General features: G+C 40.4%; 2 protein-coding genes across 2 annotated transcripts in view; one reads left to right on the plus strand and one right to left on the minus strand.

Annotated features, from left to right (window-relative positions):
• The window catches only part of ppp2r5a (protein phosphatase 2, regulatory subunit B', alpha isoform), a 135,505-nt gene that overhangs the window by 52,936 nt on the left and 56,321 nt on the right, over positions 1-26,248 (plus strand). Inside the window, exons 2-4 of the mRNA XM_087298061.1 lie at positions 6,592-6,788; positions 6,889-6,990; positions 7,624-7,716. Of these exons, the coding sequence (XP_087154187.1) occupies positions 6,592-6,788; positions 6,889-6,990; positions 7,624-7,716 (392 nt within the window). The remainder of the gene's footprint in view (positions 1-6,591; positions 6,789-6,888; positions 6,991-7,623; positions 7,717-26,248) is intronic.
• Positions 1-26,248, minus strand: part of LOC137488715 (uncharacterized) — a 731,364-nt gene that overhangs the window by 24,254 nt on the left and 680,862 nt on the right. The gene's annotated exons all lie outside the window — the stretch shown is intronic.

Consider the following 26,248-nt stretch of genomic DNA (forward strand, 5'->3'; position numbering starts at 1 on the left):
GGGGTGTTTAGCAATTTACACAGATGGGTCAAAGAACCCTCAAAACGGACAAACTGGGGTGGCATTTAGAATACCAGAATTAGGAATTAGTGTGCAGAAAAGATTAACTAATATTTTTTCTGTATTTACATTAGAAATTGTGGGTGTATGGCTGGCCCTACAGTGGATTGAAGAATCCAGACCTGATAAAGTTGTAATATGTACAGATTCCAGAGCTGTTTTAAAAAGTTCAAAAACATTTAAATCGCTATCAAGACAAGACCTATTGTGAGAGGTACTTGAATGCTACACACGAATTTGACAGATCGGTATAAAGGTAATATTTACATGGGTACCAGCACATGTAGGGATTAAAGGAAATGAAATGGTGGATAATTTAGCAAAGCAAGCCAGTAGCAGGACAGAAGTAGAATTTTGCATAAAAATAAGTAAAGCAGAAGCTAAAACAATGATTTTATGAAATTATGAAAAAATGGCAGAAAAGTTGGGAGAAAGAAGAAAGACTTTTATATAGTATTAACAGAAGGTTGGGGTAAGGAGGACTATTGAAATCGAAAAGAAGAAATTATTATAACTAGGATGAGAATTGGACATTGTAGATTAAACAAGTACTTGCATGTGATAGGCAAACACATATCTGGAAGATGTGAATATTGTAATAATATTGAATCTGTGGAACATGCGGGGCTTGAGTGTAAAAATATGACAATCAAAAAAATTATGTTTAAAGAAAAATTGAGGGAAATGGGGTTTCAATGGTGCAACCTTAAAGGGCCATGAAACCCCCTCGTTTCAGCAGGGTGTTTTCACACCTCTACTTTGGAAAAAGTCAGAAAAGTGGGCGTGTCCAGCTCTGTTTAGGGGGGAGTGTCGGAGGAAGAAAAGTGGGATGGTGTGGGAGTGTCTATTTGGGCACGCGCGAGTTTCAGAGTCAAAATTCACACACACAGTAGAAAGTGATGGTGTTTAACCTACATGGACATCTGTAGTCGAATTATTTGCCAAATTATTAAATGGTGGACTTTAACTGCAGTTTGGCTCTTTCATTAAGGGAATTCATTCATGCCCCTCGCGACACACAAGATATTTGATTCGAGGAACTGCTCTAAGCGTGTATTTTTCATGCAATGTTTGATACCGCACGGCGAATGAGAGAAAAAAAACCTCCGCATTTCCCAGAAACTTAGATGCACATGGCAGGTAGTGTCAGAAAGCCGCGTGTGTTATTCCGGTCACTAAATGCGGAGAAAACCCTACACGAGGTTAAGGTTTGGTTGTGGTTCTAACGTGTTTACACTCTGTGCAATAGTTTGTTAGATACGAACAAACTGAATAAACAAAGAGCACTGGTCGCTCACTTACCAAATCTGTAGAGACAGGACAATCACCAGCAACTAGAGCCGCGTCTTTATGAAGAGAATACTACAAGCGAATCCAGATCTCAGCGTTTGCAGATGAGAACAGCTCTCAGGTAAACAATGTTCCACCTTAGACACGTAAGTTATTGTTGTCAAGCGTCGCGTACACTGTTAATCCACACGTGACTCTGAGCTCTCACAGAGAGAAAATGAAAACGAAACTTAACTGCAGCAAACTATAAAAGCAACACTTCACGCTTGTTTTGCCAACACAACGTGGCGTCTCTGTCCTGTAAACACGGTAATAGTAATGAATATTAATGAAGTTGCACAATAGAGCGCGCTGATTGGTTTGAACCAAGCCTTACTCATGCATTAATGCATCACACTGTAAGACGTAATAAGACACACTCTGGCACAGACACCCAGTCTGCACGCTGGAATACAACGCTATTATGTCATGGTCGTGACGCAGCTTCAAAAATTCGTTTCAAACCGGAAGTACGAATTTGCTTGAAATAACACAAAAACAACCAATTTACACTTTTTAGTGAAATATAGGTGTCTTAATAGTGTTTTTAGCAGTGTGGGACACATATACGACTGTCAACAGCTCAAAAAATGTGTTTTGATGTTTCGTGACCCTTCAAGGATATATTAGGAAAAACATCAAGAGACATTAAGTCACAGTTATTATATTTCTTAAAGGTCACTGGTTTAGCAAATAGGATATAGAGTGTAATATGTATAGTTAAGGTGTGAAAAGAGTAAAAATAAGAAAAGTGTGTAGAGGTGAATACAAATAAGAGGGTACAGTAATTATGTCAGGGAATGGGGGTGATGAAGAGGAGGCGAGGACCCAAATGCGGGGAATGAAGAATTTATTGAAAAAATAAAACAAAAACAAAACTCAAATCTCCCAATGTGGGGAAAAACATGACATGGTTATACACTCAACTACACTTCAAGAATCTGGAACTTGGCAGACACACAACTTAACCACTGTTGTAGAACAGAAACAGCAAATCACGTACAACAGGGAAGGAAACAATCAACAACGGACCAGCACAGAACAGAGCACACTAGGAGAATAAATAGGAAAGACAAACCAATAAACAAACAGGCGGACAGGTGAAAATAATAATTACAAACAAGATAACAAGGTGGGTGGGACAAGACAATAGACGGGAGAGCGCATGACACAGAGAGACAATACAAGCCATGCGCTCACATAACACAACACTGAAGCACACGACAAGAGCATGTGACCACAATGTAAACACCGAGCCACGTGCTTTGACAAAAGACGCAAGACACAAGCACACGATGAATGAAAACACTCACCGTGCGCTCACACATGCAGCATGCATGCTTCATCCCAGCGCCGACCAAAACCGAAACCAACAAGACTGAGACGCTGGGAATGAAACACCACGCTGCTGACAGACGAAAACACAAACACGAATACAAGAGCGCACGCGTCTGAGGGACGCAGAGCGCGTGCGCGGCCGCGTCAAGCAGGAGTGCGCACACTCTGCGTACACCCACGACGGTGCGCGCGCACACAGAGACAGAAACAGGACCAGACACGGGTAGTGTCCGAGATCTGCCACCAAAACAAGAATTTACAAGACCGGAGTGGCAGAACCCTGACAAATTATCTCTGTCCAAATCCAGTCCATACTCCAGTACAGAAGGGGGCGGCAATGCACCATTAAAGTTGGATGCTGTTAAACATCAAAGAAGAAGAAGAAAACTCAGTGCAAATTCTTGTTTTGCTATCAAACATTTGTGTTTCCTATACCTTCTGATTGCCTCTCTTTTACCGACTGCCTTATTCCCTGTTTACTGATCACTTGCTGCCTGCCCTGATCAATGCCTGTATCATCGTTCCTGACTGTATGCTGCCAGCCTTGACCATAGCCCGTATTACTGTTCCTGAGTATATGCTGTTTGTCCTTGGCTGTCTGATTCACTGTGTTGCCTTGCTGTGTTTAAATAAAAGCTTGCAAATGGATCCACATTTCTCAGAGTCGTCATTACAGATTACTGTTCTAAATAAAACTATTTTTAAATGTCTGGATAAAAAACTAAATCTTTTTCTTCTCTTTGAACACAATATATTTTATTTTGAGAAGAAAATGTATAATATTTTGGAGCAGTAAACATGTCAGGTAAAATAATTCAAATAAAATCATTGACTTCTGCTGTCTTTATTAGTTTCAAAAACAGATTGCTTTACAAATTAAAATGATATCTTTTGATAACTTTTCTGCTGGAGATACTGTTGTTCTAAAAACAGTATAGGCACTGTATAGCAGAAAATTTTGGCAGTTTTAAAACCTTGACTTTTCCAAACGCAAGTATACCTTGAAAACGGTTATCGTCCCATGCCTACTTTTGTTTTTAAGTTCACAGTTGATTTTTTTGTTAATTTTTTATAATTTTTTTAACAAGTAAAGTAGACTAAAGGGCGTTGCACACCTGATGCGCCGCTTGGCCTTGCCACAGTGCCATTCATTGTAGAATTGTAAACAAAGATTTCTATTAGAGTACTCTAATAGAGGGCTCAGCTACCACACTGTTTATATTTCTGCCGCACCACAAAGTGCCATCTGAATTGTTTTGTTTTAAATAGCATGCGAATGTGCACGTTTGGTGTGTGATACTTCCGACATGTCATGTTGCTGCGCTGAGCAGCGCATTTGGTGTTCAACCTACTTAATAAGTTTTCCATTCTTTTTTTTTTTTTTATAGTAAAAATTTTAGAAAAAGAGGGGGAAAATAGAAGTCAAAAAATGATTGAAATAATTAAAATCGATGTAAATCGTTTAATGAATTGAAGTATTTTATTTTTTTTTTGTCATATCATCTGTATTACCTGATAAGAATGCACATTGGAGTATCACAAGTGATGAAAATGCCAAATTGTGAATAAAAATTTCTTTAATTTGCAAAAAAAAAAAAGTTTAAGCTTACTTGTATTTTTGGACTTGGAAATAAATGGGAATTCATATGAAATTGGTATACAAAATTGACAATTGATTTAGCGTATAGACATATTGAACATTACACCCACATGACTAGTCAGCTTTTTGCCACTGATGGTCAGCTGCTCTAACAACTTGATAAAAATTTATTTGCATTAGTTTTTGTTTTTATATTTTCGTAAACTTTGAAAAGGTTAGCTTCTCATGACTAGTGTTACATTATGAAGTGTTTTGGGGTTTAATATAAGCTTTGTTTAGTCTAACAAGATTTGAGTTATAAAACTTACAAGTTGTTTTGTACAGAATCTGCAGACGTTTTTTTTGCTATTTCTGCACAGAATATTGTAAAAGAAAATCTGTGGATTTATGCGGAATGATTTTTGGAGTATCAGAACTGAAAACTTAATATATGAAACAAACAAAATAATAAATTTTTAGCTTTTATTTAATGTTTACAATGCAAATTCAATTAGATTCACTTAATTGAGCAAGTATTTTGTATAATATATAGATAAAAAAGAAAATATGATTTTAAAAACTGTATTGTAAACAAAATAAATTGAACATTTTTGTAGTTGTCAATAATATTATTGAAATTATTTAAAAAATGGAAATATATATTTACAAACATTTAAACAAGAAAATTTCTGCATGCGCAAATTTTGTGTGGGCCTACTTTTAAGTCACAAAGACAAGGGAATTTAGATTTCTCAGTTGATAAAAGATGTTGTGTACATAGGGTCAATGTTTAGTCCCTTCCTCTTTTCAGTATATACTTCTGTTATGAAGGTTGGAAAAAGGCTTCAGATATGAAGGTGAAAATAGTCGTGTCAAGCTGTTTGGTAATGGGAATTACTGCATTGGCTGACTGTGGGATTGAAGTCTTAAAAGGGTTTAGCTGGTCTCAAAACATGAGCTAATAAGGCTCAGTGGTGCATGAAGTGCCAGAGGTCAAAAGTTTATGTGTTTGCTCGTCGGAACATCCTTTATATATACAAAAGACTGAATATGCCACTGAATTCCATGGGTAACAGTGGTAGACTTGGTAGCACCTTACTTTTTTTTTTTATACATTTTTCTTGAGGCAGAGTGCATTTAGATGACAGAGGTTGTGTCAGTTGTGTTGTGGTGGTAGTAGTTTATTAGGCCACTTTAATAGGTACTCTTAGGGACTTCTCGTAGGCACTACAATTTGCACAGACACACCAAAATTGGACAATTGAAGATTGGAAAAACGTTGCCTGGTCTGATAAGTCTTAGTTTGTGCTGCGACATTCTGATGGTAGGGTCAGAATTTGGGGTCCAAATGGCCTCCAAAGTCACCAGTTCTCAATCCAATAGAGCACATTTGGCATGTGTTAGAAAGGGAGATTCGCATCATGGATGTGCAGCTGACAAATCTGCAGAAACTCCTTGATGCTATCATGTCAATATGGAGCAAAATCTCTGAGGAATATTTCCAGTACCTTGATGAATCTATGCCATGAAGGATTAAGGCAGATCTAAATGCAAAAGTGGGTCCAACCCAGTACTAGTAAGGTGTACCTAATAATAATAATAAAAAAACATTATATTAGATATTGTAGGAAAAAAGTGTGCAATGATGGCAAAACGTTGGTGTAAATAAAAAACAAACAGTTTCTTGCTACCCAATAAAGTATTCCAGTTAATTTAAGATGGATAGAAAGCATAGAAAACAGAGAAAAACACAGCAAATAGCATGTGCAGTTGGAAGAGTTTTCTTTGCAAGTGCTGCAGCTGTGGAATGGCCTCGTCTCTTACTCCAGGGGTTCATCCTGATTACTGGAGTTGGACAAACTACCAAGTTTGGATTACAACATTCCTGTCCATTCAAGCGTTCAGCTGTTCTAAACACACTCAAACATAATTGGACAGGAAATCAGACGTTAAAGTTCTGATACTATCAATTTTACATTCTTGTCCTTTTTCTAGATCAACACTGTCCATGTTTTTAAAAATATACATATTGTCTACATTTAAAAGCAACAATATTACTCTTTTAAAGGGTTAGTTCACCAGAAAAATTTTAAGAAAATTGTATTATTAATTACTCACATTACTTGTTTCTAATACCTGAGATCTTTGTTCATCTTCAGAACACAACGAAAATATTTAAGATGAAATTCAAGAGGTCACAATAATTTTGACCTTGAAATGGTTTTTAAAGAAATAAAAACTGCTTTTATTCTAGTCGAAACAAATAAATGTCTTTTTTGTTTCAGATGCATCTTCTACAGAGCAGCATGAGCTGTTCATGCAGAAGCTACAGCAGTGCTGCAAATTGTTCGACTTCTACGACACAGTGACTGACCTAAAGAGCAAAGAGACCAAACGGGCCACTCTCAGCGAACTCGTGGATTATGTGTCCACTAACAGAGGCGTTCTGGTGGAGCCCGTCTATCCCGAAATCACCACAATGGTCAGCCTTTACATGATATCATTTAAACCTTTATATTTATTTGTTCTAGCAATTTTAATCAGGTCAAAGCAAACTCGGCACTGTTGTTTTTTTCTTACAGGTCAGCACAAACATTTTCAGAACACTTCCACCCAGTGAAAACCCAGACTTTGATCCAGAAGAAGATGAACCCACGCTTGAAGCCTCCTGGCCACACATGCAGGTTAGTGACTGATGGCTCATTGTTTACATGTATATAATGTCAATATTTATAACTTCCACATGACAAAAATACTGTAGTAGCTTATAGTAAATATTATAGTGATTTTGAACCATACCAAAGTACTTGAAATAATCTATCGTCGTAATTCTATTGTTGCTATGAGAACATGTTTACAGTAATATAAAAATTACCCAATACTGTAAGTTTTCTTTAACTACATAATACAGCACAGTTCACTGTTGTAAAAATTAAATGTATTACAATATATTTTACAGTTATAAATATATTTTATTTTATCACTTTACTATAGTTATTAGAGTATGCTGTCACATTCATTAGCATTGTGTTGTAAATATGAATATATATATATATATATATATATATATATATATATATATATATATATATATATATATATATATATATATATATATATATATATTACATATATATATATATATATATATATATATATATATATATATATTACATATTGTGAAAGTTTCAAAAACACTGTAGTATTTACTATAAATACTATACTATAGCATTTGTGTGTGTGGGCTATTCTGTTTTTAAATGTTGGAGGCATTAGAAAAAACATTAAATATAGTATTTTGTTTGTGTTTTTTTCAGTTGGTGTATGAGTTTTTCCTTCGATTCCTTGAAAATCCAGACTTCCAGCCAAGCACTGCCAAACGTTATATTGACCAGAAGTTTGTGCTACAGGTACTTTTGTGTGTGTTTGTTTTTTTTGTTTGTTTTTTTTGTTACAAGAATTTTTGTTGGGATTACAAGAAGCTATTTTTTTTAGGTGTATAGGATTAGGTGTATAGAATAATTTGTCATCCCCCAGGCAATGGGAGATTCATTCAGTTAACATGGCAGCATCTAGTTAAAATATATTCATTCATTCATTCATTCATTCATTCATTTTCTTTTCGGCTTAAGGCTGATTTATACTTCTGCGTCAAACGCCAGCGTATGCTACCGTGCTGACGCATAGCCCTTCACCGTGGCCGTCGGCGTCACTGACGTGCACCTCTCAAAAAATGTAACTACACGTCAGAACAACGAGTAGCGCAAGCTCTGTGATTGGTCGGCTTGGTAGCACTGTCGAGTCTGGGCGGGACTGAGAGCCGCGTGAATGGCGCAAGCGATTGTTTACAAGTGTGGAGTCCCGTAAAGGAGCTCCAGATGGAAAGTTTTGTTTTGTGTTTACCTCATAGTTAAAGTTGTTGCACGTCTGCCGGTTCCTGCCTCAAAATAAGCGAGTATGAGTCATTTGTACAACCAGGAGGTGTTCAGGAAAAGCAAAACAGAAGCGAAGAAACTCAACACAGAGGAACATTTACACCTCACTACCAGCTAGCGTTTCGGAAGTTTTAATGCAGACCAACAGAGACAGTACGCAGAAGTATAAATGCACAGCTGCATTGCCTGCACCGCCAGCATATGTTTTACACAGCGGATGCCCTTCCAGCTGCAACCCATCACTGGGAAACATCCATAAACACTTATTCACACACATACACAACAAACAATTTTAGCTTCCCAAATTCACCCTTTGGCGCATGTCCTTGGACTGTGGGGGGATACCGGAGCACCCGGAGGAAACCAACATGAACACAGGGAGAATGTGCCAACTCCACACAAATATGGCAACTGTCACAGCCGAGGCTCGAACCAGCAACCTTCTTGCTGTGAAGCGACCAGTGGTGTTAAGTAACAAATTAAAAAATACTCAAACTACTATAATTGAGTATTTTTTCTCAGGAATTTTAATTTGCTTCGTAGTTTTAAAAATGTGTACTTTTACTTTCTCTTGAGTACTTTTTTAGTGCTGTATCGGTACTTTTGCTTCACTATTTTTCTTCAATCTGCAGTCACTACATAATTTTTTCTTGTGTCTATGTTAATTGGCTAAGTACAAAAATCAGTCTTGTGATCAGTCCTGTCCCTTCAATACATGGGGCTTTTTATAAATGCAGCAAACCTTTGGGAAGCCTAAAAAATGTCCAAGATGTCCAAAATCTTTACATGCAATGGCTCAGAGACTTTTTATATACTTCATGTTACTGATAACAAAATGAAGGATATCAGCTGTATGATGACTGAAATCACCATACAGCCTTAAACGATCATGGAGGCCCAATCCCAATTCTATTTTTGTACTCCTACAAAAAGGCTTCAAAATTTACCCTTAAGAAATTGGACACTACTACAACACCTGCACACATCATCATTTGTCATTGCGATTTCTTGCTTCATATGAGATCGACAAAAGCAACTGCTGTAGTTATTTCAGTTGTGTTATTTTTTGGTATTTATTTTCAGGAGATCACTGAAGGCAACTATATCATGTTATCTTGATGATATAATGTGGCAATAAGATCGTAACTGCACTGTGTTTTACTGTGGCAATATTCATCTATGAAATCACACGAAAACAACATTAACATTATACCAGACACTGTAAAAAGGTCATTCCCAACCATTAGACTTTGCTGAGAGGGTATTTGAGTGTCATAGAGCAGTGGTCCCCAACCCCCGGGCCGCGGACTGGTACCGGTCCATGGATCAATCAGTACCGGGCCACACAAGAATTAATTATCTTTAATTTGGAAGATAAAGTAGCTGCATTTAAAGCCAAACTGGATTTGTGGGGACGGCGCGTGAACAGAGGCATATTGGACATGTTTCAAACATTAGCAGGGATTTTGTATGAGACTGAGCCAATGACTGTAAAAAATATGGACGAGGCGCCTCGTTTTCCATTAAACACTTTGAGGGCAAAACCCCTGCTTGACGGGCACAAACTGTCGCAAAAGACTGCTGAAATTGGAGCCTGGGCATGCGCAGAAGGACTGTCTGATGTAACCAGAGGAGGAGCCGCGAAATCGAGCTTCCGAGTCAGTGCCAAACAAATGCTTGATGTAAAATCAACCATGCCCCCCGAACTTCTCACTTAACCTCCGGTATCTGCACTATAACAAAGGCTCGCTGATGTAAATATAAACACTTACGTTTAAAAACACAGAACAATATACAGTTTAAAAATTGTGTGATGTAAGCTGTTATACTTTAATAAAAGCAATACATGCTGGACTGGAGAAATAAACCATCTTTTATACATTCTAGCCTGAGTTAGACTAATATGAGCACAAATAATATATTCTCTCATAACAGGGTTGTTGGTATTTGTTATCTTCATAGGGGGGTAAAAATAATGTGACGGTGGTTGTTTGTAATAAATAAATCTTATATACAGTTTATAATAAGAAAAAAAAAAAATAATTCAAATCTCAAAAACTGAACTCTGCGGGATTCGAACACGGGACCTCCTGCACCGCAGCCGAACGCTCAACCGCTGGTCCACGTGGGTACTGCACTAGCTGGCTTTCACACGTCCCTTAATCCCACTGCCAGCGGACCTCAAACAAAAAAAAAAAAAATTAATAGTTACCAGAATTAATAAATCTTTGGGCGCCAGACAAGATTAACTTGCCAAAAATTAAATTAAAACCCTGGATAGCCGCGGCAAACACTTAACCACCATACACACAAAGAGAAGAAAATAAAGATAACCCAACACACACTTTAAATTAAATTAACTGGTATATTTTTAACAAGCAGTACAACAAAAAGGTTTTCTAAATCAAAATATATACTTTTAATCACTGTTCAGTCATAGATCATAGTCAAAATTAGCACTTCTTAGGTAACAAAAGGAAACATCAAACAAACAATTCAAACACTTCAATAATAATGTTTAGATAACCCAAAAGAAAACAAACAAACAAACAAACAATAATAATGTGTGGCTGATCGACTGGAAACAAGAGAGGGAAAAAATGTAAAGAAAGCCTATGTGATAACGTTGTAATGTGTGTGTGGAATGTGTGGGTGTATGAATGGATGCAAATGGACAAAAGTTACTGACCCAGGGACACCGAAGCCGTTCTGCACAGGTCCACTTTTCCCATCAGAATTTCAGACCCCCCGCACACAATACTAGAGAGATCGCCTGGTCATTCACTCTTTCTGTCATGTTGGTCTGTGGGTGATAAGCAGTGGTAAGTTTTGGAGTGATGTTCCATTTTCCACACAGCTCTGTGAATAAAGAAGAAACAAACTGCGCTCCTCTGTCTGACAATATGAAGTCAGGGACTCCCCACCGAGTCAACATTTCTTGTCTTAGTATGGTGGCAATGGTCTGTGCTGTGGCATGCCGCATGGGAAACAGTTCAACCCATTTGGAGAAATAGTCGACAAATACGAGTAAGTACTCATTTTGTTTTCCAGACTTCGGCATTGGACCCATTATATCCACTCCCCACATCTCATTTGGTCGTGATGTTGTAACTTGTTGTAACTTGCCAGCAGGTTTCCGGTTGTCCCATTTGGTGACTTGACATTTGGCACAATTTTTGACATATTTTTTTATGTCTGTCCACATTCCTGGCCAATAAGCAACATCTTGTATTCGCTTGTACGTCTTGTAAATTCCCAAGTGTCCGCTTAAGGGAGTATCATGGTACCATTCTAGTACTGTTGGTCTAAGAGTAGATGGAATGACTACTTTGTAGTGAACAGTTTCATCTGCTAGGTGGGTGATGTGATACAGCTTGTCTTCCAACACAGTGTACTGGGCTTGTTCCTGTTGCTCATTTTTGGCCAGAGCTTGAAAGATCTTCATAATGTCTGTGTCTTGATGTTGTTCCTCCCAGATGGTTTGTGGGGTGACAGGGAAATCAGGCAGATCCTTTTGCGTGGTGTACAAGTTACAGCCTGGCATGGAATACATACGGGACAACGCATCAGGAGCAACATTCAGCCGTCCTTTTCTGTACTCGATCACAAAATCATAGCGTTGCAAGCGCAAGGCCCATCTCATGAGTCGACTGGCTGGTTTGGTGGAATTCATGACCCATTGCAGAGCGGAATGGTCTGTAACCACTGTAAACATTCTAGGTTCCAGGTAGTGTTGCCACTTGTCTAAAGCCCACACCACAGCCAGACACTCTTTCTCCGTGGTGGAGTAATTCACTTCTGCCTTAGTCAAGGTTCTACTGGCATAAGCAATTACTTCTTCGCCACCCTGCTCTTTACGCTGGGTCAAAACAGCCCCTAGTCCTGAGTCACTGGCATCAGTATACACAGTAAAAGGTATGTTAAGATCTGGATGGCCCAGGATGGGAGGTGTGGTAAGACAGAACTTTAGATTGTCAAATGCTTGCTGGCATAGTGAATCCCACTTGAATTGTCGTCCTTTCTTTTTCAGATTATTCAGTGGTTCAGCAATGCGTGAAAAATTTGGTACAAAACGGTGATACCATCCTGCCAGTCCTAAGAATCGCTGAACATCCTTAAGGTTTTGTGGGACTGGGTAAGCGTGAATGACCTCTACCTTCTTGGGGTCAGCTGCAACTCCTTGGTGACTCACTACGTGTCCTAGAAAGGTAATTTCAGGTAGGCAAAAGGAACATTTTTTTAGGTTTAGGGTTAGACCTGCTTTTTCCAGTCTCTCCAAGATGGTCTGGATGTCGTGAAGATGTTGGGTCAAGGTGGGTGAGTAAATGACAATGTCGTCAATATAGACGTAGCAAATTTTCCCAAGTAAATCTCTCAGGACGATTTCCATCAAACGTTGGAAGGTAGCAGGAGCATTTTTCAGTCCAAAGGGCATAACATTGAAATGATATAACCCTCTAGAGGTGATGAATGCAGTCATCAACTTGCTTTTGTCATCCATTGGTACCTGCCAAAATCCACAGTTGAGGTCCAAGGATGAGAATGTGGATGCTCCAGAAAGAGACTCTAAAATCTCTGTGATGTTAGGTATTGGATAAGCATCACTTTCTGTCATCGCATTTAATTTTCTGTAGTCCACACAGAACCTAAGACTGTTGTCTTTCTTAGGAACAAGAACTACTGGAGATGCCCATGGAGAACAAGACTGTTCGATGACACCAGCCTTTAGCATCTCTTCAATCTGTTCCTCTACTATGGCTTGTTTTCCAGGTGTCAACCGATAAGGACGTTGCTTAACGGGTACTGGGTGAGTGGTGTAAATGCAATGTTGAAGAACAGTGGTTCTTCCAAGCTGAAGAGTACAGACTTTTGGGTTTGACTGGAGAAGATGAAGTAACTGTGGCTTACTTTCTAGTGGTAAGTGTGCTTCGGCAACAGCCATCTCAATCAGAGCTTGATCATCACTACTGGGTGCAAGTTGGGATACTACTGGAAACGGTAATGGTGGAGGAATAGAGCTGAGCAGAGATAGTGTCTTACTTGAATGTTGGGTTTGTGCATTTTTGTTCAAATGTTGGGATCTTCCCACAGGAACACTAGCATGTCCAGGTTGAAAAGGGTACTCTTCATTAGGGTTGGACTTAAAAGAGTATGTCTGGTCAACTACATTAATCTGTAGACCACTTGAATAAATGAAATCTAAACCCAAGACTACAGAGTAAGCCAAGGCTTTTGGAGTGAGAATGGCAGCTTGAGTAGGAAAAACTTTGTCATGCAATATGATTTCAAAATTCGTCCATCCTAAAGGAACTTCGGCTTCTCCATTGGCCAGATAGAGTGGGCCAAGTGTCCAGGGATGGAGGCTGGCTTGGGGATCGATCTCCTTCCACAAACTCTCATGGAGTAAAGTGTAACTGGCACCCGTATCCAATATGGCTTTTCCTCTCCAAGCCCCAATGTAAATTGGAACTATCAGCTGTTGTGGTATGACCACAGATTTAGTAACAGTCGACTTGGGTAATGACTTTGAAGGAAGTGTAACAGACATGGCATTGTTAGATGGATTACCTCCGTGCTTTTGGGTCTGAAAATAACGTTTATTTCCAGTAGGAGGAGGGTGACTAGATGATTGAGTGGTTTGCACAGAGGAGGAATAGTGAGGACAACTACCTGGTGGATGCAGACCTTTGCATCTCCAACACAAAACTGGAGGTTTCTCAACTCGGTTGGGGGCAATTCTTTGCGGTGAGGGTTGAGTCACATGTTCTACATAATGTAACTGCTGAACATAATCCTTCTCAAGCTGAAGGCCCAGTTTAACCAACTCATCCACTGTATGGACACGGCTTCGAAGTTGACTGGCTATACACCCTCTAGATGATCCAGACATCCTAGCTACCTTCCGCACTGTCCTGTACGGTACAGCCCGGGATTGGTGGGAAGTGGCTCGCTCTGCTATTTCCACATGGAGTGAGTTTGAAACTGCTTTTCTCTCAGCTTTCCTTTCAGAAGACTATGAGGATGAGCTGGCAGAGAGGGTTAGAACTAGAACACAAGCAGAGAAAGAGTCAATTAGAGACTTTGCTTTTACATACAGAGCAATGTGTAAACGATGGAAGCCCACACTAACTGAGAGTGAATTAGTAAAAATGATTCTAAAAAACATAAAACCTCACCTAGCACTTATGTGACGGTGGTTGTTTGTAATAAATAAATCTTATATACAGTTTATAATAAGAAAAAAAAAAAATAATTCAAATCTCAAAAACTGAACTCTGCGGGATTCGAACACGGGACCTCCTGCACCGCAGCCGAACGCTCAACCGCTGGTCCACGTGGGTACTGCACTAGCTGGCTTTCACACGTCCCTTAATCCCACTGCCAGCGGACCTCAAACAAAAAAAAAAAAAATTAATAGTTACCAGAATTAATAAATCTTTGGGCGCCAGACAAGATTAACTTGCCAAAAATTAAATTAAAACCCTGGATAGCCGCGGCAAACACTTAACCACCATACACACAAAGAGAAGAAAATAAAGATAACCCAACACACACTTTAAATTAAATTAACTGGTATATTTTTAACAAGCAGTACAACAAAAAGGTTTTCTAAATCAAAATATATACTTTTAATCACTGTTCAGTCATAGATCATAGTCAAAATTAGCACTTCTTAGGTAACAAAAGGAAACATCAAACAAACAATTCAAACACTTCAATAATAATGTTTAGATAACCCAAAAGAAAACAAACAAACAAACAAACAATAATAATGTGTGGCTGATCGACTGGAAACAAGAGAGGGAAAAAATGTAAAGAAAGCCTATGTGATAACGTTGTAATGTGTGTGTGGAATGTGTGGGTGTATGAATGGATGCAAATGGACAAAAGTTACTGACCCAGGGACACCGAAGCCGTTCTGCACAGGTCCACTTTTCCCATCAGAATTTCAGACCCCCCGCACACAATACTAGAGAGATCGCCTGGTCACCACGTCCACGAATTGCTTCCACCCCTCAGTTTTTTCCTCACACAGTCATTGAAATCAACAAGCTCTCCACCTCACACCGTTCTTCTCCTCCTTCTCCAATTCTTGCCAGCAAATACAAGGACCGACACCAAAACAACAAGAAGCCCCTTCTCTGGCCTTTTTCCATCTTTTATAATCTCAGATTGTTTACCTGCCCTTCCGCTTCCTCCCGACCCCCGGAAGTATTGTCTGGAAGCGATAGGAAGGACCGGTCGGAGCAGCGCCCCCTAGTGGCACTTGAGAAAAATAAGCATCCATCTCGCCACAATAACACTTGTAAAATATGAACAAAAACATATAAACAACACATACATTTTTTAGAAAAGTTTTTATTTTTAATTAGCAATCAACAGGACCCAAAATATAGCCTACACACCATAGATAACCATTTACCATGCGGGAAAATCGTGCGTTTAGAAGATGAATACAGCAAGATTTCGGTCATACTTTACAATAAGGTTCATTAGTTAATGTTAAATAATGCATTTATAAACATGAACAAACAATGAACAATACATTCACTACTGTATTTGTTCATGTTAGTTAACATTAGTTAATAAAAATACAGTAGTTCATTGTTCATGTTAACTCATGGTGCATTCACTAATGTTAACAAGCATGTTAATAATGCATTTGTAAATGTTCAATTATGATTAATAAATGCTGTACAAGTGTTGTTCATGTTTAGTTCATGTTAGTAAATGCATTAACTAATGAACCTCATTGTAAAGTGTTACCAAGATTTCTAAATATATTTACACATCACAACCCTGCAATTCATCAATTTGTACAAAAACTTGGCAGTATTAATGCATAACTGATGTCAGCTGCTGCAACATCGCTTGTATTGTTTATAATTTTTTGGTTATGTTTGCGTTTTATTCAAAGGATAAACTCGGTGCTTACACTTTGCGTTTACATAGTAGCCTGCGTTTTCTGTTATATCAACACAAATGGTTGCAATAACATTAACAAAGGTGAGGTTTTATATAATAAAGATTCAATCGCGCCAGCTCCCCGGCCACAGCGCACATACTCGCGGGCCGACTGCGGCTCGGATGCGGCGGGAGTTTCGGTTAACGGCCGCCGCATTTGCCCCGATTGACTCGGGGCGGAATCGGGCAGTGTGTCCATAGGAATCTGGCCCGAGTGGGTCCAGCAGACGGAGCCGGGGAAGGGGGTAACTCTCTGGCAGGCGAGAATCCAACCGGAACTGACCCGAGTATATTTTGCTATCTGGGTGGCTAGGCGTGTATCAGCAAACTAATAAAGTCCGAAAAAAGCCCTGACCTTACAGAATAAACTGTGTTTCACCAGATCCTGTACTGTATGTCAAAATGTATAGTTTACTGCTGAACTCATTATATCATGGTAAAATAACACAGAAATCGAATAATAACACTTCAGTCTCCTGCCGAAGCTCAGACGGTCTGCTTTGAGAAACTGTCAATAACAGCTGTCAATCACGATGACACGCCCAGCATTAAATTACTGCGAAAAAACAAACTGTTTACAAAAATGAAGATCTGGACCTATTTCAGCATGATAGTCAGTGCCTTAATCGACCAGAACCATCTTTCGGGACATTTTATTGCAAGTGTAATTAATTTTTTTATTTGGGCTCAAGTCTCATTCATTAACACGGAGGAGGCGGGCTTTATGACTTGTACTGCAGCCAGCCCCTAGGGGGCGATCTAACGGCGAGACCTTCATTCAAAACCAGGCTTGCGGCACACTTGGACTGAGCCTGCGCCCTCACTCACCAAGCTGGTGCACGATCACCAGTCTTCACTGTTAAAGGAGTTTGAGCGCTACTTCCCAACCTCAAAGGACCCACAAACGGCCAAGGAATGTATACGTGACCAATTTGTCAACAAACCAGCAGAATCCAGCATGTCCGTGCAAGAAGAAGACCAACTGCTGGAGATCGCAAATGGCGGTGGCCTTAAAACAGTGTTCAAGACAACAACTCTGCTGGTGCTCTGGATTAAAATCATGGCGGAATACCCAGAGATCGCTAACACATCGCTGAAAACCCTGTTGCCATTTCCAACATCCTATCTGTGTGAAGTGGGGTTTTCTGCAGTGACAGCCACCAAAACAAGGCAAAGGAGTAGACTGGACACAAGCAACACACTTCGGGTGTCAATAGTCTCTTTCACACAGTGATACCGGTAAATATATGGAAAATTTCCAGAATGACTTTACCGGTAAATGAAAAAATGCGCTGTTCACACAGGCGAGGGCGTTACGGAATATTTCCGGAAAAGAGCATTTACACATACATTCCAAAATACCGGTAATTCTGACATCATTATCCAAAAATGACTTCTAAACGGCTGCGCTTGTATTTGTAAACATTTGACTACATCACAAACTCTGTGGATGGATCAGTATTGTGAACAACTTCGATGAAAACATATAGAGAAACACTTTCTCATGTCGAGATGTACATGATATGTGTGTGTGCTGGCGCTCACGGGCTGTTTCACTGGCACAGGCACACGCAAAGCTTAAAGGTCAACAAACAACGGCTTATCATAAGCATCTTATCGATAATTGTTTACACGGTTGGCATTAATCTGACTAACTTCTAGCAGCTAAATGTTTCTTTAAAAATATTCAAAGGCTTTTATTCTCATAAACCGCGTGGATGTGAATGCGTCTGACTGTTCTGATTGGCTTAAGCAGACGTCTCACGTCAGCACGTTCTAGACGTGCACGCGCTCTTTCCAGCAATCTTCCTTCTGCCATTACCCCCAGATGGTACCATCTCGCTGCAAAGAAACAAGCTCAGGGCTCCCATTGATTTAGTGTTACGCACAGTTATAATATGTTATATTGTTAAAGCAATGTGTTAATAAAGTTATTACCTCCTAATGTTATAATAGCATTGCAATGTTGGAGCAATGTGCTAATAAAGTTCCATATGAGTACACAGTGGATTCACGTTTATTATTATTTTTATTTTTTCAACCCCCAGGTCGGCAGTAAAATTGTCAAGCGTTGACCAGTCCGCAGTTAGAAAAATGTTGGGGACCACTGTCATAAAGTGTCAGAATGGTAAAGGACTACTATACAGGAGTTTGTCAGGGTAGAAAGGAAACAGATTCAGTAGCAGGTGAAACAAATTTATTCTTCTCAAAAAAAAAAAACACAATATATCCTCAAAAAGGCAGTTCAAAACTCAAAAAGGCTGAACTCAGAAATCGGCGCAGTTCCGGGCGCTACTACCAAATGGCAGGAGAACGCTCCCAAGACTTGACTGGGCAACAGAAGGAGAGATGAAAAGGATCAGGTGAGTTCCGGATATTACCGCCGGGGGCGTGAGAGCGATACCAAACACTCGGCCAACACAGGAGAAGAAGAGCCTTACGGGTACAGCTGGGCATTCTCCCATGGTGGAGATTCAGTAGCGAGATCGAGACAGCCAGACCAAACCGCAGCGAGCCGGATGACGGGGCAAAGTATCAAAACAAAGGAGGGAGAGAAAAAACAAAACCAAAACAAGCTGGAGCTTGGAGTCTGGGGAAACAGGACATGACAAGACAGATCACTCACAATAGAATCAACGTACAAGCCTCACGAGCATGTGAAACTGACTGATGAAAGACAAGAGATGAGAGGAGACTAAATAGGGGAGAAATCAAGCAGCAACAGGTTAAGGAGAGAATCGCAAATTGATTACCAGGTCTCTAAGGCGGGGAAACAAAAAGCACGCGGACAAGGAGCACATGGCCAGCTGTCAAAACAAAACCCACGTGCTCCAAACACACAAAGACAACACAAACAGGTAAGTCATTCCATAACAGTACCCCCCTCCCAGGGGTGCCACCTGGTGCCCCCAGAAATGGCTCACCTCGCTGCCGATGGAAGTCCACGATCAATGACCGGTCCAAGATGTCCCGTGCCGGAATCCAAGACCTCTCCTCCACACCATAGCCCTCCAAGTCCACGAGGTATTGGAAACCCAGACCACGACGTCTCCGGTCAAGGAGTCTCCTCACATTATATACCGGAGTGTCGTCCACTAGACGAGGAGGAGGTGGAGCCGGGGAAGCAACAGGATTGAGTGGGGATTGGATAACAGGCTTTACCCTGGAAACATGAAAAACAGGGTGAACCTGACCAAGAGTGCAAGGAAGCTTGAGCCGAACCGCCACTGGACTCAAGACTTTAGTGATTCGGTATGGCCCAATGAACCTGGGTGCCAGCTTACGAGAAGGCACACGGAGAGGCAGGTCCCTTGTAGACAGCCAAACCTTTTGACCACAAACAAAAAGGGGAGCAGGAGTCCAGTGGCGGTCAGCCGCCCTCTTAGTCCCTCTGGAAGCCTGGGCCAAGGCCTCCTTAGCCAAAAGCCAAGGCAGACGGAACACCGGCATCGGGTTCCTGAGCGGGGAACAAAGGGGGTTGATAACCAACAGAACATTGGAAAGGGGACATACTTGTAGAAGCTACCGGCAGGGAGTTGTGGGCATATTCAATCCAAGACAACTGCTGGCTCCAAGAGCCCGGATTTTGAGACACCAGACAGCGGAGACTTCTTTCAAGATCCTGATTGGCTCGTTCAGTTAGCCCATTGGTCTGGGGGTAAAAACCTGAGGACAGACTCGTAGAGGCCCCGATCTGTCTACAGAACTCTTTCCAAAACCGGGAGACAAATTGGGGTCCTCTGTCAGAGACCACATCCACTGGAAGGCCATGAATCCGGAGGACGTGGTCAACTACCACATGAGCAGTCTCCTTGGCTGATGGGAGTTTGGGTAAAGGGATAAAATGGGCCGCTTTAGAGAAACGGTCCACCACTGTTAAGATTACAGTGTTACCTCTCGATAGGGGTAGGCCAGTGATAAAATCAAGAGCCACATGTGACCAGGGTCGAGAGGGAATGGGAAGGGGACATAACAGACCAATGGGTGGCCAATTAGATGTCTTATTCTGGGCACATACAAAACAAGCCAATACAAACTGTCTGACGTCTTGGGCCATTGAAGGCCACCAAAATCGCTGTTGGATATTAACCAGCAATCTCCGGACTCCTGGGTGACAGGCTACTCTGGACTCATGACCCCACTGGAGGACTTTGGATCTTAATCTGGCTGGCACAAATAGCCTTCCCTCTGGACAACCTTCTGGAGCTCCCCCTCCTCGCACGGCCTCTTCTACCCGCCGTTCGATATCCCAGGAGAGAGCCCCCACCACCACCTCTCTAGGAAGGATGGCTTTATGGGTAGCCTCTCCTCCTGGTACATCAAACAGGCGGGAGAGTGCATCAGGTTTTATATTCTTGGAACCAGGCCGGTACGAGAGAGAAAAATTAAAGCGTCCGAAGAAGAGTGCCCATCGGGCCTGACGGGAACTCAATCTCTTGGCTGAACGGATATATTCTAGATTTTTGTGGTCCGTCTAGACCAAGAACGGTTGTGCCGACCCCTCCAACCAGTGGCGCCACTCACCCAGGGCCAGCCTGACAGCCAGCAGCTCTCTGTTACCAATGTCATAGTTTCGCTTGGCTGGGCTCAGACTGTGAGAGAAGAAGGCACACGGATGCACCTTCCCATCCCTAGAGGACCGCTGAGACAAGACCGTGCCTATCCCGACCTCCGAGGCATTCACCTCAATGATAAACTGCCGTTTAGGATCTGGAAGACAAAGGACAGGAGCATTGATGAAATGGGACTTGAGAACATCAAAGGCCTCCTGTGCCTGACTGTGCCATATAAACGGTACCTTAGGTGAGGTGAGAGCCGTTAAGGGTGCAGCGACCGAGCTAAAGTTCTGGATGAACTGTCTATAGAAGTTGTCAAATCCAAGGAACCACTGCAGAGCCTTATGAGAGTCAGGGACTGGCCACTTGGCAACGGCCCTTACCTTAGCGGGATCAGCCTTAATACCCTCCGTTGAGACAATATGCCCTAGGAACGAAACAGACTTGCTGTGGAACACGCACTTCTCCGCTTTTATATACAGCTGGTTTTCCAACAGCCGCTGTAGCACCGACTCAGAGAAGATAAGAATATCATCAAGGTACACAAAGACAAATCTGTTTACCATGTCTCTCAGCACATCATTCACCAGGGCCTGGAAGACTGCAGGGGCATTGGTGAGCCAGAATGGTAAAACTCGGTATTCAAAATGCCCCGTTGGTGTGTTGAACGCAGTCTTCCACTCATCCCCCTCATGTATCCGGATCAGGTGATAGGCATTACGGAGGTCTAGTTTAGTAAAGACTTTGGCTCCCTGCAATAACTCAAAGGCAGAAGACATTAAAGGCAGAGGATACCTGTTCTTAACAGTAATGTCATTAAGGCCTCTGTAGTCAATACAAGGGCGCAGAGAACCATCCTTATTTTAAACAAAGAAGAACCCAGTCCCGGCTGGGGAGAAAGAGGTACGGATGAGGTCGGCTTCTAAAGACTCTCGAATATACCTGTGCATGGCCTCTCTCTCAGGAGCAGAAAGGGAATACAATCGACCCTTTGGCGGAGAAGTGCCTGGGAGGAGTTTGATGGCACAATCGTATGGCCGGTGTGGAGGCAGGAAGTGGCTCGAGACTTGCTGAAGACCTGGCGGAGATTGTGGTACTCCACTGGAACTCCAGAGAGATCCACCCTCTCCATCTGAAACACATGAGACACAGAACCAGGACACGGAGCAGGACCAAGACAAACAGCAAGACAAGACTGACTCCAAGACAACACAGAATTCCCTGACCAATCAACGTTAGGGTTGTGTTTACTTAAGCACGGGTGCCCCAATACCACTGGAGCACTCAGGGAGTCAAATGAATGAAAAGTTATAACCTCATGGTGATTTCCAGAGACTATTAAACTTACAGAAGGGGTAGAGTGGGTGATAGATGTAATGGCAAACCCATTAAGGGAGCGCACAGTGATGGGAGAGGAGAGAGGAATGGCAGGGATGCCCCAAGATCTGGCGGTGGTGCTTTCCAAAAAGTCTCCCTCAGCTCCAGAGTCAAGCAAGGCAGGACAAGAGTGAGTCAATTCATTGAACTGGACTAAGACCGGGAGACAGGTGCGGTGTGTGGAGGTGTCGAAACAAGGGAGAGTGCCCACCAGAATCCCCCGGTTTACTGATGTAAACCTTTTAAAGGACACTGCAATGCTCGGTGACCCGGCTTCCCACAGTACAGACGAAGCCGCTTCTCCTCGACAGTAAGTCGAAGACGACCTAATTGCATAGGCTCTGGTGAGGTGGTAGGTAATGGAGTCTGGGGAAACAGGACACGACAAGACAGATTACTCACAATAGAATCAACGTACAAGCCTCACGAGCATGTGAAACGGACTGACGAAAGACAAGAGACGAGAGGAGACTAAATAGGGGAGAAATCAAGCAGCAACAGGTGAAGGAGACAATCGCAAATTGATTACCAGGTCTCTAAGGCGGGGAAACAAAAAGAACGCGGACAAGGAGCACATGGCCAGCTGTCAAAACAAAACCCATGTGCTCCAAACACACAAAGACAATACAAACAGGTAAGTCATTCCATACTCTTAACAGAGTTATTATTAGTGGTTATAGATAGTGAAATTTAGCGGTTTTTATTTATTTATTTTTTTTTAGGCATGACTGTAAAACACGAACGTGGTTATGAATATTATAAAACATATGCTTGTTTGTTGTAAAAAATTGTAATAACGACAAAAATACTAATTTGTGCATGCCCTTCCGTGTGTGAAGCTATGTTTGCCATTCTTGGAAATTTTCTTACTCCTTGGTTTCGAGTGTGGTCCTGAAAAATCTCGTTTTGAAGGGGTATCTAGCCCTTGCCCTTAGCCCTATGCCTTCAAGCTAAAGAGAATCGGGACACCCCTACTCCTTCACGTGAACGTGAAAAATTGAACAAATAAAGAATGTAAGGATGGGTGGAATGAAGGAAGGACCGAACAAGCAATGGAAGGAAAAACTGAACGAAGGAAGGACCGAACTAATAAAGGAAGGTGAGACTAAAAGAATGAAGTAAGGATTCAAGGAAGGACTGAACAATCTAAGGAAAGAAGGAACAAAAAACGAACAAATGAATGAATGAACAAACAATCTAATGAAGAAAGAAACAAAAAAATAAACAAATGATTGAGCGAACAAATGAAAGAAGGAACGAAAGAAAGAACTATTGAATGAAGGAATGGACAAACAAATGAATGAAAGACAGAGCAAACAAACAATGGAGGGAAGGTTGGAAGTAACGAACAAATATAGGAAGATCACTCAAAGCACTACAGAATATCACGTTTACCCTGCACAAACTGCATGTAAATGCATCACTGATTAAAACTACTCTTAGTACTTTTAAAAGGGCTACTTTTTATTCATACTTTGAGCAATATTTAAAACTCTTTATAAAAAATTCTTTACTCTACTTGCATTACATCATACTCATCTTTTACCCGAGTATGATTTTTTAGTCTTCTTTCCACCTCTGGAGGCAACAGAGCTAACCACTGTGCAACTCAGTCACCCCTAGATATATATATATATATATATATATATATATATATATATATATATATTCATTCATTCATTAATTCATTTTCTTGTCGGCTTAGTCCCTTTATAAATCCAGGGTCGCTACAGTGGAATGAACCGCCAACTTATCCAGCAAGTTTTTACGCAGCAGATGCCCTTCCAGCCGCAACCCATCTCTGGGAAACATCCACATACACATTTACACACACACTACGGACAATTTAGCCTACCTAATTCTCCTGTACCACATGTCTTTTAAACCCACGTGAAGGCAGGGAGAACATGCAAACTCTACACAGAAATGCCAACTGAGCCGAGGTTCGAACCAGCGACCCAACAACCTTTTTGCTGTGAGGCAACAGCACTACCTACTGCGCCACTACCTCGCCCATATATATATATATATATATATATATATATATATATATATATATATATATATATAGTAAAATAATGAAAATTCAGCGTTAAATATCTAATAACTAGTTTATATTTTTTCATGATTAAAAAAAACATACAGTGGTGTGAGAAAGTGTTCACCCCCTTACTGATTTATTTTTTTAATGCTTGTCATACATTATATACATATGTAATATTAGTCAATGAAATCACAAGTAAGCACATTATGTAGTTTTGAAATTAAGGTTTTTACTATGTAGCAAGCTACATAGCCCTGTGTGAAAAAGTGTTTGCTATTAAATCTAATAACTGGTTTGAACCAGCCTTCATAGCAGTCAACTGTTTTTGATAATGTCTATTGAGCCTGTTAGTGTTGTAGATGAATTTTGGCCCACTCATCAGTGGAGGGTTTTCGAGCATGAACTGCCTTAAGGTCATGCCACAGCATCTCAATTGGATTCAGATTAGGATTTTGACTTGGCCACTCTAAAGTCCATTTTGTTTTTCCTCCAGCCATTTAAAAGTTGACTTTTTGATGTGCTTTGAATCAATGTTAGAGTTCGCTTCAGCTTGAGGTCATTAACCGATGGCAAGACATTGTCTTTTAGGATATTTTGGTTCACAGCAGAATACATGTTTCCATAAATCACAGCTCCAAAACTGCTCAGATTATCCCACTACCATCACCACTAAAATACATAAAAAAAATATAAAAATAAATAAAAAATGTCATTATTTTTTTTCTTTTTGTAACCTTTTAACTAGAAGTTTGCCAGTAAATTATTTTACTTTTAGGTTGTGGTAAGAAATATTTACACATTTTTATTAGGTCTGTGTTTGGGTAAAATGTCAATGCCTGTTTTATTTTATAAAGTGTAAGGTCCAGCCAGTTGGTCCAATAACGGTATCTACTGGTGGATGAAGGTTCAATGCCTGTTCGGTCTTTCCAGTGCACAATGTGATTTACTTTAAATTTAACTCATATCTGATTCCAATTTTAGTATGAAGTGGTTTAGAATATAAAGATATTTATCCTTGTTTTATCTGACTCCAATTATAAAACATTGATAAGATTATTTAGTTTATTTTAATATTAGTTTAGATTATGATTGAATATTCTTTTTTATTTATTATTATATATTATTCTCATTTATTCAGATTTAGCATCCTGAGTCTTGTACTGGCCGAGTATACAATCTCTTAACACAAGAGTGTCAGTCTAGGTCACTAAACAGTGGTGATTGACAGCTATCCTAAAAAGGCAGAACGGTATTGACTCAGAAAAGGATATTTTTTATGCTGTCCTCATAGAACTGCTATCTCATAAATCAAACAGAGCTATTTATTCATATAATGATCATTACTATAGAATTAAACAGACCAGTCATACTTAAACTATTAATCACTTTGAGTAATTACTATCCAAATAGTATTATAAGTTTAAAAGATGAAGGTTTATCCCCTTAAATAGCCTTTTACAGTCTAATTATACATGAATTAATGCCAATGTGTTAGTCGAAGCTCCGAAAACATCATATAGCGTGCCACGCTGCTCTGTCTACTGTGTTTTAGTCCGTTATTAACCTGTACAGGGGCTTGTGGTGCTATGGACTTAACGTAATCTACTAGAGATAATAACACAAACTCTGTTTGAATAATTAAAAAATATAACAATTTATTAGCCAAGTAAATGTGTATTACGCCAATTTATGTGAATGAAACTATTGTACCAGTCGCACTGAGACATTTTAAATGATATCAAACATGATAGATAAAGTCACTTGGATTGATATAGAACATTCAGACTTTGAAATCACCATTCTGTGTGAGTTGGGGTGGTTGAACAAAGAGGTTTTAGGGGATTTAAATGTAAATGGAGGAAAGGAGGGGGAGCTGTTTTTTTCCCACATTTTTTTCCAGCTGACATCTAATACCCATGTCATTTGCCGTTGACATTTGGTTGGTTTTACGCTGTTGCAAAAACTAAAATCCAACATCCTTTTACATCATGATAAGAGATCCATACAACGTCAAAGTCTAACATGTGTAGACATTTATCTTTGGTTGGTTTTATGTTGTGTAATT

This window comes from Danio rerio, chromosome 20, assembly GCF_052040795.2.
Source record: "Danio rerio strain M-AB ecotype USA chromosome 20, GRCz13ab, whole genome shotgun sequence".
Taxonomy (NCBI): Eukaryota; Metazoa; Chordata; class Actinopteri; order Cypriniformes; family Danionidae; genus Danio; species Danio rerio.